Genomic DNA, 11,879 nt, shown 5'->3' with positions numbered 1-11,879 from the left:
CAGGGTGTCTAAATAGTCCCGGGACGGTTGGATATTTCCTCAGGTAATGTATTTTTCAAAAAAGTGAAAGTCATTCCTGAAGTAAATTTCAACGAGGAATTCAATGGTGACCTTCATTTTGACCTTGAAGTTGACTATCATGGCTTTTTGAAGGTCAACTTTGTTTTTTAAAATGGAAATTCTTTTTTTTTTACATCTTCAATCGATAAAGCGGAATATTGTACATTTAGGTTCGTACCCAAGTCATAGGTTAATTGTAACGTTCAAGGTCAGTTAGAGGTTATTTGAAATTAACAAAGTTTTACAAGAGGTCAGTGCAATTCCTGAAGTAAATTTCAACGAGAAATGCATTGATAAGTTCTGTATTGATCTTGGTGATGGTCTTCAAGGTTTTTTTAAGTTGTTTTCCAAGAAGTTTACATTTACATTTAGCATTAGCCATGAGCAACGACATGGACGTAGTAAATTCTGTTCCCTTTGGGGGTGCTTGATTAGCGTGAGTCCCCTTGCCTCTCACGCTTCAGTGAAGATGTTCGAACTGAAAACCTTGAGCTTCTTGACAGAAAGCTATGCGATTGTAAAAATGAGTAGCAGCATTACAAATCATTTCCCTATCAATCAAAGTAGCCTGTTGCAAAATCCGATTCTGCAATTCGTCTAAGCTTTGCGGTTGCGTTGAGTATACTTTGCTCTTTAAATAACCCCAAAGAAAATAGTCGAGAGGCGTCAGATCAGGAGATCTAGCAGGCCACTCGATTTCACCCCTTCTTCAAATCCACCTTTGAGGGAACTGAGTATCCAAATATGCTCGAAACTCCCCACCGTAATGAGCCGCTGCTCCGTCCTGCTGGAACCAAATATTTTGAAAATTATCGCCCGTAATCTCCCTTATTCTTGGTACAATTTGGTTTCTGAGAAGCTCTTCATATGCACGGTCATTGAGATTACCATCATTGAAGAAAGGGCCAATCAATGTACCATTTAAGATACCGGCCCAAACATTAATCTTTTGTGGATATTGTGTGTGCTTCTCCAACATCCAATCAGGATTTGTGTCGAACCAATATCTACAATTTTGCCTGTTAACTTCACCTTTTAAAGTGAAAGTAGATTCATCTGAAAATACTGTATTGTACAAGAAAAGAGGATCTCTATCAATTCTGTACATCATTATTTCACAAAATTCAACCCGACGATCAGGATCGTCTTCATTGAGCTCTTGTGCCAGATGAACTTTGTAAGGATGGAAATTAATGCTTTTTAAAATATTTCGGATTGTCTCAGAAGCAACGTCACGCTCATCACTAGCTCGACGTAAACTAAGGTGTGGGTTTTCAACAAATGCTTGGGGTATGTCCATCTGCATCTCCTGAGATCCTGCAGATTTTGGCTGACCAGTTCTCTGAAGGTCCTTGCTAGATCCATGATTCATAAAGCGCCTTACAGTTCCTTCAATTGTTAATTTTGAGACAGGATCTAAACCTTCTCCATTACGAAAAGTGCAATTAAAAAGAAAACTAACTTGATCAAAGATCCAACTCGATCTCCCCAACCACACATCAATAATACAGATACCCTCTCTTGTTCCGAAAGTTTAGCTTGCGCTATAATAATCTTTTAGCGAAAGATAGTAAGTATGTACTCGTAATACGTAAATTTAGTTTCGATTCGTAATATTCGTATAGAAAAAAGGTATAGGACTTATGGTATCGCGTTAGGTATTGACTTAGGTATGGAAAAACGGTATAGGACTGTATAACTCTTCGGGGAGGAACAGAACTCTCACCAGAACACCTGGAAGTTTTAATGAAAAATTTCCTTATGATTTTACAATATTCAAAACGCTATAACCAAGATCAATACAGAGTTCACCAATGAATTTCTCGTTGCAATTTACTTCAGGAATTACACGGACCTCTTGGAAAACTTGGTTAATTTCAAATAACCTCTAACTGACCTTGACCGTTACAATTGACCTACGATTCGGTACGCACCTGAACGTAGAATTGTCCGCTCTATCGATTGCAGATGCGAAAAAGGGGGTTTCCATTTAAAAAAACAAAGCTGACCTTCAAAAAGCCATGAAAGTCAACTGCAAGGTCAAAATGAAGGTCACCATTGAATTCCTCGTTGAATATTTTGAAAAATATTTTACCAGAGGAAATATCCAACCGTCCCGGGACTGTTTAGACACCCTGCATACTGTCGTGCAAAAGTTTTAGGCCACCTCTTTTGTTATGACTGAATAAATTCTCTTAATTTTAGTATACCAGAGCTAAAAAAAACGTTCTCTTTAAAAATGTTATTATTTTCGAAATTCTGTATAATATAAGCCCAGGGCAAAGCCCATTTGTCTAGTTTTTAAGCAGATATTGCAAAAATAGTGTTAATTTCAATGTTTTCTTAAATTTTCAATTACTTCTGAAATAATCAACATTTTTCAATGTTCTTGGGCTCATTTTGAAACTATTTTTTTTCATTGTATCACGACGGCTTACGAGCATAAACTGCTAAAAAGTTTTTTCCACTTGCAAGGACTTGAAGTTGTGATAAAAAAATTGGAAAAGTTTGAAAACATCTTATCTGTAGGCAAATCAGAATAAAAGTTAAATAAATATATATTTTGAGGAAATGACATAGAAACGTCATGATTATATGTTTCATATATTTTACACAAATATTTTTCTCACAAAAAATAATATTGCAATTCCTCCAACTCTTTGTTACAGTTTAAAGTATTAAATCAGAGTTAAAAACATTTTTTCATGAATCGCGTGCATTACATTTCGAGTTGGATTAGAAACAGAGTCGGCTATAAAAAAAATCGTGAACAAATGGTTTTTGTTTCAAAGTAGACTTACCGAAGAAGGTACTTTACATACGGTGACTCGTGGGTGATTCGCAATCTTCTTCAGGCTCACGAGGTAGGGTATAAGTGTCGGCGGGAGCAAAACAAGCATCTACATCACGATCTGTACGGTTGGATCCTGCCAATGAAAGTCTATAGTACATGAGGCACCGCCTCGTTAACCGCGTCGTTCCACATCATTTACTCACGAAGAGCTAGGCAATATCGCTTTATTAGAAAGAAATAACAGTCTTGGCATAAACAAAGGGCGAATTTATGCCGGTAATGGGAAGATTACAATCCGGATCGTCGTCACAACGTATCGGGATGCATCCTACCTTTGGTAGGTTTTGTAGATTGAAGGGTAAGAAGAGAAAAACGGACTGAAGTGAGAGGCGCACGGAGGTAGAAAATAAGAGGGATGTCGATTAAGCTCGCGTTGCGTACCTCTAACTGACACTTTAACGAGAAGAATTCTATGTGCAACGCCAGGGAAATTAAAATTCGAATAGGAAGGTAACCGAAAAAAAATCAGGAAAGTCAGACTTGGTGATAAAATGGCTCGTGGTCGAGTGATATACTGCAACGGTACCATGAAGGGAGACACAATATTGCTTCATTAACAAGTAATACCATAGACACACGTGCGCGGTAAACCCTACATAGCCGATCTGGTTAGTCTGTTGTGCGGAAGAGGTACCGAGTATTCGTTCTCAAGCTTGAAGACGGTGAACGAACGACGCGTTTAATTAACACCTCGCTCGACTCACGCGCACTCTGTAATTAACGCTGCAGTATTCAACAGTACCGTTTGGAATAAGAGAACGCGCGTTACTATAGTTTTATATTTCGATAATTGCATTTTCTGCAATTGTGAAATAACTTTTAACAGACATTGACGAAACCCTCTAATAGTAGATGTTACGATAGAAGCCCTTTCCTTTATTCAAGTTTCGATTGCAATTCCAGTATACAATTTCGGTTACTTCAAACTATTATAATAGCTGAGAATATTTAAAGTGAGGATGGTGTAGATTAGAAATCCGAGGACCAGTTCATGTGCTTTTGAGCGTAGGTTCACTAAAGTTTGCACAGTAAAAAAAATGATCAATTTTATTGCAGAGCATTTTTCTCCAACGATCACTTGACTCTAGAGATCATAATGATCTATCACTTCGGATCAATTTGATCTTGTTTTCTGGTTCATTTGTCAGACCAAACAAAATGGCCGCCAGTTCTGTGCGTCTGTGACATAGCAACATAACCTAAAAATTGTATCCAACCGCGCGCAAGTGACAAGTACACTTAACAGTTAGAATTTTCCAGTGTCAGATTTCGTATTTTTTTTTAACTTTTCAAATACAGTGCACGATCAGAAACCATAAAAAGCTTGCACTTGAGCTAGAATACTCTTAAGAACGTCAGCCATCTTGGTTTGAATTTATACATGATCCCGAATCAGATCATTATGATCTCAAAAGTCGATCATTTTTTCCATCCAATCAAAATTCTCTTGAATTCGGTATAATTTTTGTGGTCAGGACATGTATGTTTCAGTTGCAATAGAGCTTGGATAGGTACTTTTTCTTTTGTATCTCTCGTGAAGATATTTACTGTTTGTTAAGAAAGTCATATAATACATAGAGGCGAGTACCCAAATAGGAGATACCAACTCTGTTTGGCGTGATTGTCGGAATTCTATGTACTGAATTTAAAAGTAATATAGGTCATTTTTAAGGAAATTTAGTTTGTCATAAGAAGCTCAAATAAAAAATTTCATTAAAAATTTTTTTTATGCTGAAAATACAAAAAATGTAAAAAAGTGCTTTTTCCAAACTCGTCAAACTATTCTCAAAATATAAGATACCCCAGGGAGTAGCTAATAAAATGCAAAATAAAGTATTATTTTTAATGAATTTAATGAAGTATTATTTAGTGAATAATGAATAGGGTTTAAAGAATTCCCTTCCAAGAACTCGATCACCATCGACTTCAAAAAAGTTCGCCTATAATCTTTAGAAGCCCAATGAAAAATGGACTATACCACGAAATTACTCTTTCTTCAAGGGCTACAAGTTAGTGATAGAACCAACAGAGTGGGTCTCTTAGTTTAGCTGATACCTCGCTTTCTCACATTACGAGAATATCTCATATTCGAGTACTCTCCTCTATATATTTTTTAATTTCTTAGGATAAATAGGATAAATATTTAACTATTCGGAGATGCTGATTTTGTTTTTACTTCGTGGTGGAAGAATTGATTTCGAATCGGGAAGACTGTGCTTTTTATTATTAATTACCGACTACATAGTAAAAAAAAGTGTTTAAAATGATACCGAAATCAATATCATTATGATTTGCAAAAAAATGATAGGCCGAATTCAAGAGCTTTTAGATCGGCCGGAGTGAATGGTCGACTTTTCAGATCGTAATGATCTGATTCGGGATCATGTATAAAGTCTAAACAAGATGTCTGACGTTCTTAGTGTACGGTTTCTGATCGTGCAGTGTAATTGAAAATTTGAAAAAATAATGAAATCTGATATTAGAAAATATCACCCGTTACGTTTAGTTGACACTTACGTGCACTTAGATACAATTTTTAGGTTATGTCGTTATGACAGCAGCGCCAAGAACTAGCGGCCATTTTGTTTAGTCTGACAAAAGAACCAAAAAATAAGATCAAATTGATCTGAATGAACAGATCATTATGATCTCGAGAGTCAAATGATCGTTGAAGCAAAATGCTCTGCAACAAAATTGATCCTTTTTTTATTGTGTAGCAGATTAACAACATAAGATCATTTACAAATTAGTTTATTATTAATAATTTTATCTTTTAGTAATAATTAAAGTTAGCAAATGTTTGGTGCATATGAATAGGCCTGGAAAACATTTCATTAGTAGAAACAAGAAGGTTGGAAAGAGGCGAACACTGGATTCTTATTTTCTTGTTGTGGTAACAGTGATAAAACGTCGGTGGCCTGAGTGTGTTATATGGCAATAGGAAGCCGCGCTCTGTCGATCGGCAGGTTCAATGAAATACGCGCGAGTGCACGACGGAAACATAAATTTGCAAGGGCGTTTACCGAGCAGCTAGAGTTCTCGACTTCCTCCCGATGGGGAAGTTGATTTTATTAACCAGTAGGGAAGAAAAACGAGTCTACTCGCGACAGTCTAACGGCTCTTCTAGGCAAGAATTTACCAAAAGACTCACCCGTATGTTCGTCACGTAATGCACGCCGGAGGCCACCATTTCTCGACCACTTTGAATGAAATTGGAAACATTTCTCAGCGACGCGCGTCCTCCGCGTTCTATTCTAGCTTGCATGCGACGGGACACATCACGACTTTTAAAGTGGACAGAAGATCAGGTTATACTCAAGTAGTAAAGTCTAAAACATATGATCTGACTGATGCTTCGGTACATTTATAGCTCTTCTCCACATCATTCCGCGATTATGATAGAATATTATAAAGCTTTTCGCATCTCGAGCATAAAGTAAAGTTAGTCAAGTTATTAAAGATAAAGACGTTTTAGATACGTTCTTCGCAGAAACATTGTGAAAAAAATTTTTTTTTTCGTTTTTTCCGACCATAATCTCGAATAATTGTTCGTATACAGACTTGCCTAATAAAGAGTTGAAGGAAAAGATGCACGATTTGACAGTAAAAACTAGGAAGAACCTGTTTCATGAGCTTGCAACCACCACTAAAAGCAAAGAAACGTTTCGAGTTGGCACGCTACCTTCAACGCCCTGAACATGTGAATAGCTTCTCGAACTCGAACCCCAGCATCCGCATTCTAACCCATGCGTTATCTCTGATTTCCCTTGACGAGCGTTCTCAACCAAATTGAACTTAAAAAACGCTCCTCCCGATAAGTACTGGGTATCGAATTCAAAGAAGCCTACATATCGTATTACGCTGGAATGGAAAAGCTATTGAGATAATTGAGCACATGCGGTACAAGTACATTGCGGACGTCGGCCGCACGACAGTAGATCAGAAACTTCCTGGTTATAATTTTAACATCGACGAAACAGGCAATGTTTAATAATCAATGAAAAGAGAAATATCCTGAGCCATTTAAAATAGAATAGAATTTTCCTTTTTTGTTTCAGATACTCCTCTCACACTTTGACGCCTTCAAATTCCCCAGTTCAGAGGTTGTGCAATTCCGAGCGCTAGTGACACCCTGTATGCCAACTTGTGAACCAGTCCAATGTGATCAGGAAGAAGCCACCGGTGAACTTCGATCCGTAATTTCCTATGGACGCCGTCGTAGACGATCAGCATCTCCATCAGCATCGCAAAGTCGCGAGGACCTTCTTTTGGTACAAACGATACAAATTACCGATAAATTCGGCTTTGAACGTGACAGTAAATCAAATAACACATCCGCGGCAAGAGATAGTACCTTTATGGAAACTGAAGATGTTTCCAGCGGAATTATGGGATCCTGTATCAATTTAGGCGAAGCCATTGTTTCGGGAACTGTTTTCCTAGTCGCTCAAATAGCCATTATCGCTGCGTGGACTTTCACTTGGCAACGTCGGCGGCAAATTTTGAAACACCAGGAGGCGCTTTCTGTTTCCGTTTCTGTACCCGGTATGCATTCAGGGCGGGCAGACAGTCTCTGCAAGTTATACGACGCGGGATACTCGCGCCGCTTTTAAATAGGGCCTAAGAAAATTTCGAGCCTTTGCTCTTGTCTTCTTCCTGAGCAAAACTTTCCTACCGCGCAACATTGCTGGCTGAACTCGACCAGTAAACGCTACAAGTCAACTATTTTTCTCGCGAGTCTAAGGAAATTAATGAAGAGATTTATCTTCCTTCTGCTCAACCCTATAACGTTTCTTCAACGACGATCAGCCGGTATGTAATCGCGCAGTGCTGCATGTCCGCGGGTACGTCCGATGACCTTTTTCCAGGACTTTCGGAATTTTCTTCGGCAGAAAAAAAGGTGCTTACGTAAAATTGCGACGGACGGACGGAGGTCTTTAACCCTGTCGGGTAAGGTCTCACGCGTGGTGAAACTGTCGACTAGCCCGTTCTATCGGTATTCTTATGGTCTCTTTATACTTTTTACCTGAAGGCTACGCTCGTATTATCTCTGCCGCTCTAAAGAAACTTACGTTCAGTCGATTCCATACGCCTTACAGCTGCTCCTTCGCAGTTTGATCGTAACAAAAACCGATCATCGTGCCAAACGTAATTTATTGATATATCGCGCACTCTCATAAGGGAATTAAACAAACGTGTCTCCTCAAACGACCAAATAAAATATTTCGACGTTTGATTCGTATTTCTTACAAAAAGGAACTTCCCACTCTCTATAAATTGTTTGGAATGAGTTCAGAATTGTGGTATCGTGCGTGACGATGTAGTAAAGAGAAATAGTTTTTTTGGACTTGCCTCAGTAGGCGTGGCTCGGCTACGAAAGTGATGGAGGTCGACATATATTTGCTACATAGCGTGGATTCTGATTAGCATTAGGAATCAAGCGTGATTATGCAGATGCTCTGAGTGGGATATCAACGGGACCTCGATGTGGTGCGGGGTTAGGCTTTGGAATGAAGGGTGGCTAGGGGGTGCACAAAGGGGTTGGCGGAAGGTTAATTACCTCTTGCGGCGTCTCGGACTAAGCTAAGCTCGCAAGCCTGGCTTGATGGGGTAACTGGTCGGGGTGGCTGTTGGCTCACATCACGCGTAGCCATCTCGCCATACTGAGCCGTGCAACCTCGAATCCCCTTCGACTTAACCTTAGCCACGTCTCGCCCTCCGCACTGGGCATGTTAATTTACATTGCGGCACGTGACCTTATCAATCTGAACCAGCGTTCTCACGTGCGAAGTACCTCGAGTGCTTTTACTCAAGAAAATTTAAAACCATACACTGACAAGGTCAAACAATTTCGCTTCGACTTTTATATCTCCAGTCAACAGCAATTTTTCGAACCCATCACTTATTATTATAAATCGGAGTTTTCAATCGAATTTCTAATTTCCCACATGATAGTGGCGTGCGAAATATTTTGCAGCTTGAAAACTAGAACTACGTTAGAAACTAGAGCTATTAGCTTTTCATTTTAAATCATAAATTTTTCGAATTAAACAAATCAAAATAGTTCTGAATTTCATGAACTTCTTACTGACTTTTGAGCTGCCACTTGAACTTAAGTTAGCTTAAAACGTTCGAGTGCATAAGCCAGCTTAAAGAGCTTTAACTGACTTTTTAAATTAACACTTGAAAAATCATGAATGTAACCTAACTTGAATGCATTTTTCACACAGATATCACGCTATAAATTTTTAAAAAAGAAAGAGACAAAAAGTGAGATATGGGAAGTTAGATAATAACTGCCGCCCAAAAGAAAGAAGCAGTCGTATGACTTTTTTGAAATAATAGAATTAGACAAATTTGTTTTTGATTCGGATTAAGATGTTCGTTTTAGAACTTGTGTGATGTATCAAAAGGCGTATGCATAAGTTCCGCTAAAAATAATTTAGAATTCGAATAGAGTGTCTACCGACATATTGGTAAATTAAGTTAGACGTACGGGTTACGTGCAATCTTTAGATAAATTTAATTTGATTAGGCGTATTTCGGGGACTATATAGATTTCAGCAAGTTATACAAAAGTCTTTTGCGGAATCGAATCAATTAGCAAACTAAGGTTAGAATAAACTCGTCAAGACAAACATTGACTACGGATTTCGATTGCAAGCGTTTATATTGCAGTTAGTTTGTCTTGGCGTATAATTGTAGTTTCCTAGAGTATAAGCATGGAAATGCTTAAGTGTGTTTCTTCGTCAGCACAGTATTAAGTATTAACATGAAGCTAATTTTAATATCCGGTGAGCATAGTAGTACTTTTTAATATTTTTATAGCGCGATTGAGATTTGTGAGCTCAATAAGTTCGCAGGAAGGCTGGGGCAGAAAAAAATTGCTTCCGCCCTCGTAGCTACGTTCCACGTGTCAACAAAAGGTGCCTACGTACTACAGTAAGTGACTGCATTACATATGACTCATAATCAATGATTGTTATCTACGATAAAGTTAATAATTTCGCTAACTAAGCTGACGTAATGTAACCAACCTGCTTGTGGTGAGAGGGTAGAACCAATTACGCAAGTTCGGCAATTACGTAAGAACAAAATCGTATCCTTTAGAGTGCGCACATAGCCGTATTTTATTTTCGTGCCGTCAAGGTACATAAGAATATTTTCAAGGTGCGCACAGTGAGAGGCAAGAAAAACTCCATTTTCAATTTGTCTCGATAGCTTCACCCGCAAAAGACACGGTACGAAAGGGAGAATAGGAGACTCCTCGATTTTCGATACGGTACTACCGTCGCTAATGTCGATTTCACGGGAACGGGTCCAGTGCGATCGATGATTCGACCCGAAAGGATTGTTCGGGATGTAGTCTCCAGATTCCGTAAGTACGCTGCGCAATGCACATCAACTTCTCAAATGACTCAGGGATTGAAAAAGCGAGTCAAAATGTTAGATTGGAAAGTGAGTTTTTCTTACGTCCAAAAATTCTCTTAGTGGTAATAGCTAACGCACTTTTCATCGAGTTGATCAACTTGAACAAAAATGTGATTCAACTTGATGTAAACTGCCAATATATCAAATTAAGATTAATCAATATAATTATAATATTTCTTATAATGCGTACATGATATGTCGAAAAAATTACTCTTCAGCTAGGCTTAGCTATAAATTATGTAGCAAAGCATTTCATAAGACGTGTACGAAGCATAACAGTGGACTCGAGGACGAATACTGGCAATTCCACGTATATTATTATACTATTAGATTTTTTATTTCCATTTTTCATCGTGCGATTCCGTGACGTCTTCGTTTTTGAATAGGAGTATACTTGTGTTTCATTCCTCAACGTGCGTTTGTTAATATCCTTACCTTATCGTCTTGTCGAGTGTCTGTGAGTGTAGACGTCAATGCTTGTCCTCGAGCCTCAGGTGCGCCTCTGCCGCGTATACTAGATCGAAAGTGTAAAAGTTCGCTCTGTGCTCTGACAATCATAAACACCGTAACTTTTATATTCTCATATCTTTTTAGAATTGTTTTCGACTTCTAGCAAATGATTATAATTGAATGGCGATTGTCATCTAGTACAGAGCTAGCTCGACAACTGAGTTTTCATATCGCCACATCGACATAGCTTATTTATTTTTACGTCTACATTACTCTTCGCATTGTCCTCATTTCTCCCGCTCATCACTCTTTCTTCATCTTTCACTTTCATCTTACAATGTAGGAGCTTAGTTTTACTGCGACCCGCTAAGTAATTTAACGACTACTTTTACAGACGATAAACATAATATGTTTTATACTATAGAGTTCTGTCCCGCCAAACCATCGTACTCGTCAGTACCGTTACGTTGTACATAGAACATATGGTACAGAGAAATAAACTCATTTTCTAACGAATATCGAGTCCGTTCTATTTATTTTGTTTCGTTATTTATGATCCTGCCACTTTTACAAACTGCTTGGTAAGTATAATATAAATAATTATAATTGAATATTTCGAGATAATTTCTATTTAAAAAGTCATTACTCTCAATAATATATATAACTATTTAAGAACTAAGCATTCAAAACCTAATTATTATACATTTGAATATTAAATTGAAATTGTGCAATTTTAAATTGGGTTCAATTCGACCTTCAATAATCCTATTTTCGAATGAAGTAGTCAAAAAATTGTTATATATACTGAAAAATTAGAACTATTTACATGAAGTAGTACTATTTACATTCGCCGATCACCATACGAGTCTATAAGAATAAGCATCAGATGCAAATGAAAATTAATTGTACTTCGCCACCTCCTCCTTCAGATTACTAATGGTAGTACTCCACTCCAGTGCCCTATATGCAACAAGATTTATATTATATACATAGAAAAAGGAATGCTCGTAAATGAACCGAAAGAAGCAACTATAATCGCGGAGTGGGGCAAGGAAGGGCGTAAAGACTTGAATATACATGAATA

The 11,879-nt window shown here is 37.9% G+C and overlaps 1 protein-coding gene across 4 annotated transcripts in view; it reads left to right on the top strand.

Moving 5' to 3' along the window:
- LOC117171284 overlaps positions 1-11,311 on the top strand; it is a 202,979-nt gene extending 191,668 nt beyond the window's left edge. For all 4 annotated transcript variants that reach the window (XM_033358431.1, XM_033358432.1, XM_033358434.1 and 1 more), the window contains one exon: positions 6,973-11,311. In XM_033358431.1, coding sequence (XP_033214322.1) covers positions 6,973-7,527 — 555 coding nt within the window. In that variant the 3' untranslated portion in view covers positions 7,528-11,311. The remainder of the gene's footprint in view (positions 1-6,972) is intronic.
- Positions 11,312-11,879: the final 568 nt, after the last annotated feature.

This window comes from Belonocnema kinseyi, chromosome 4 (assembly GCF_010883055.1).
Source record: "Belonocnema kinseyi isolate 2016_QV_RU_SX_M_011 chromosome 4, B_treatae_v1, whole genome shotgun sequence".
Taxonomy (NCBI): Eukaryota; Metazoa; Arthropoda; class Insecta; order Hymenoptera; family Cynipidae; genus Belonocnema; species Belonocnema kinseyi.
This window is presented reverse-complemented; position numbering and strand designations above follow the sequence as displayed.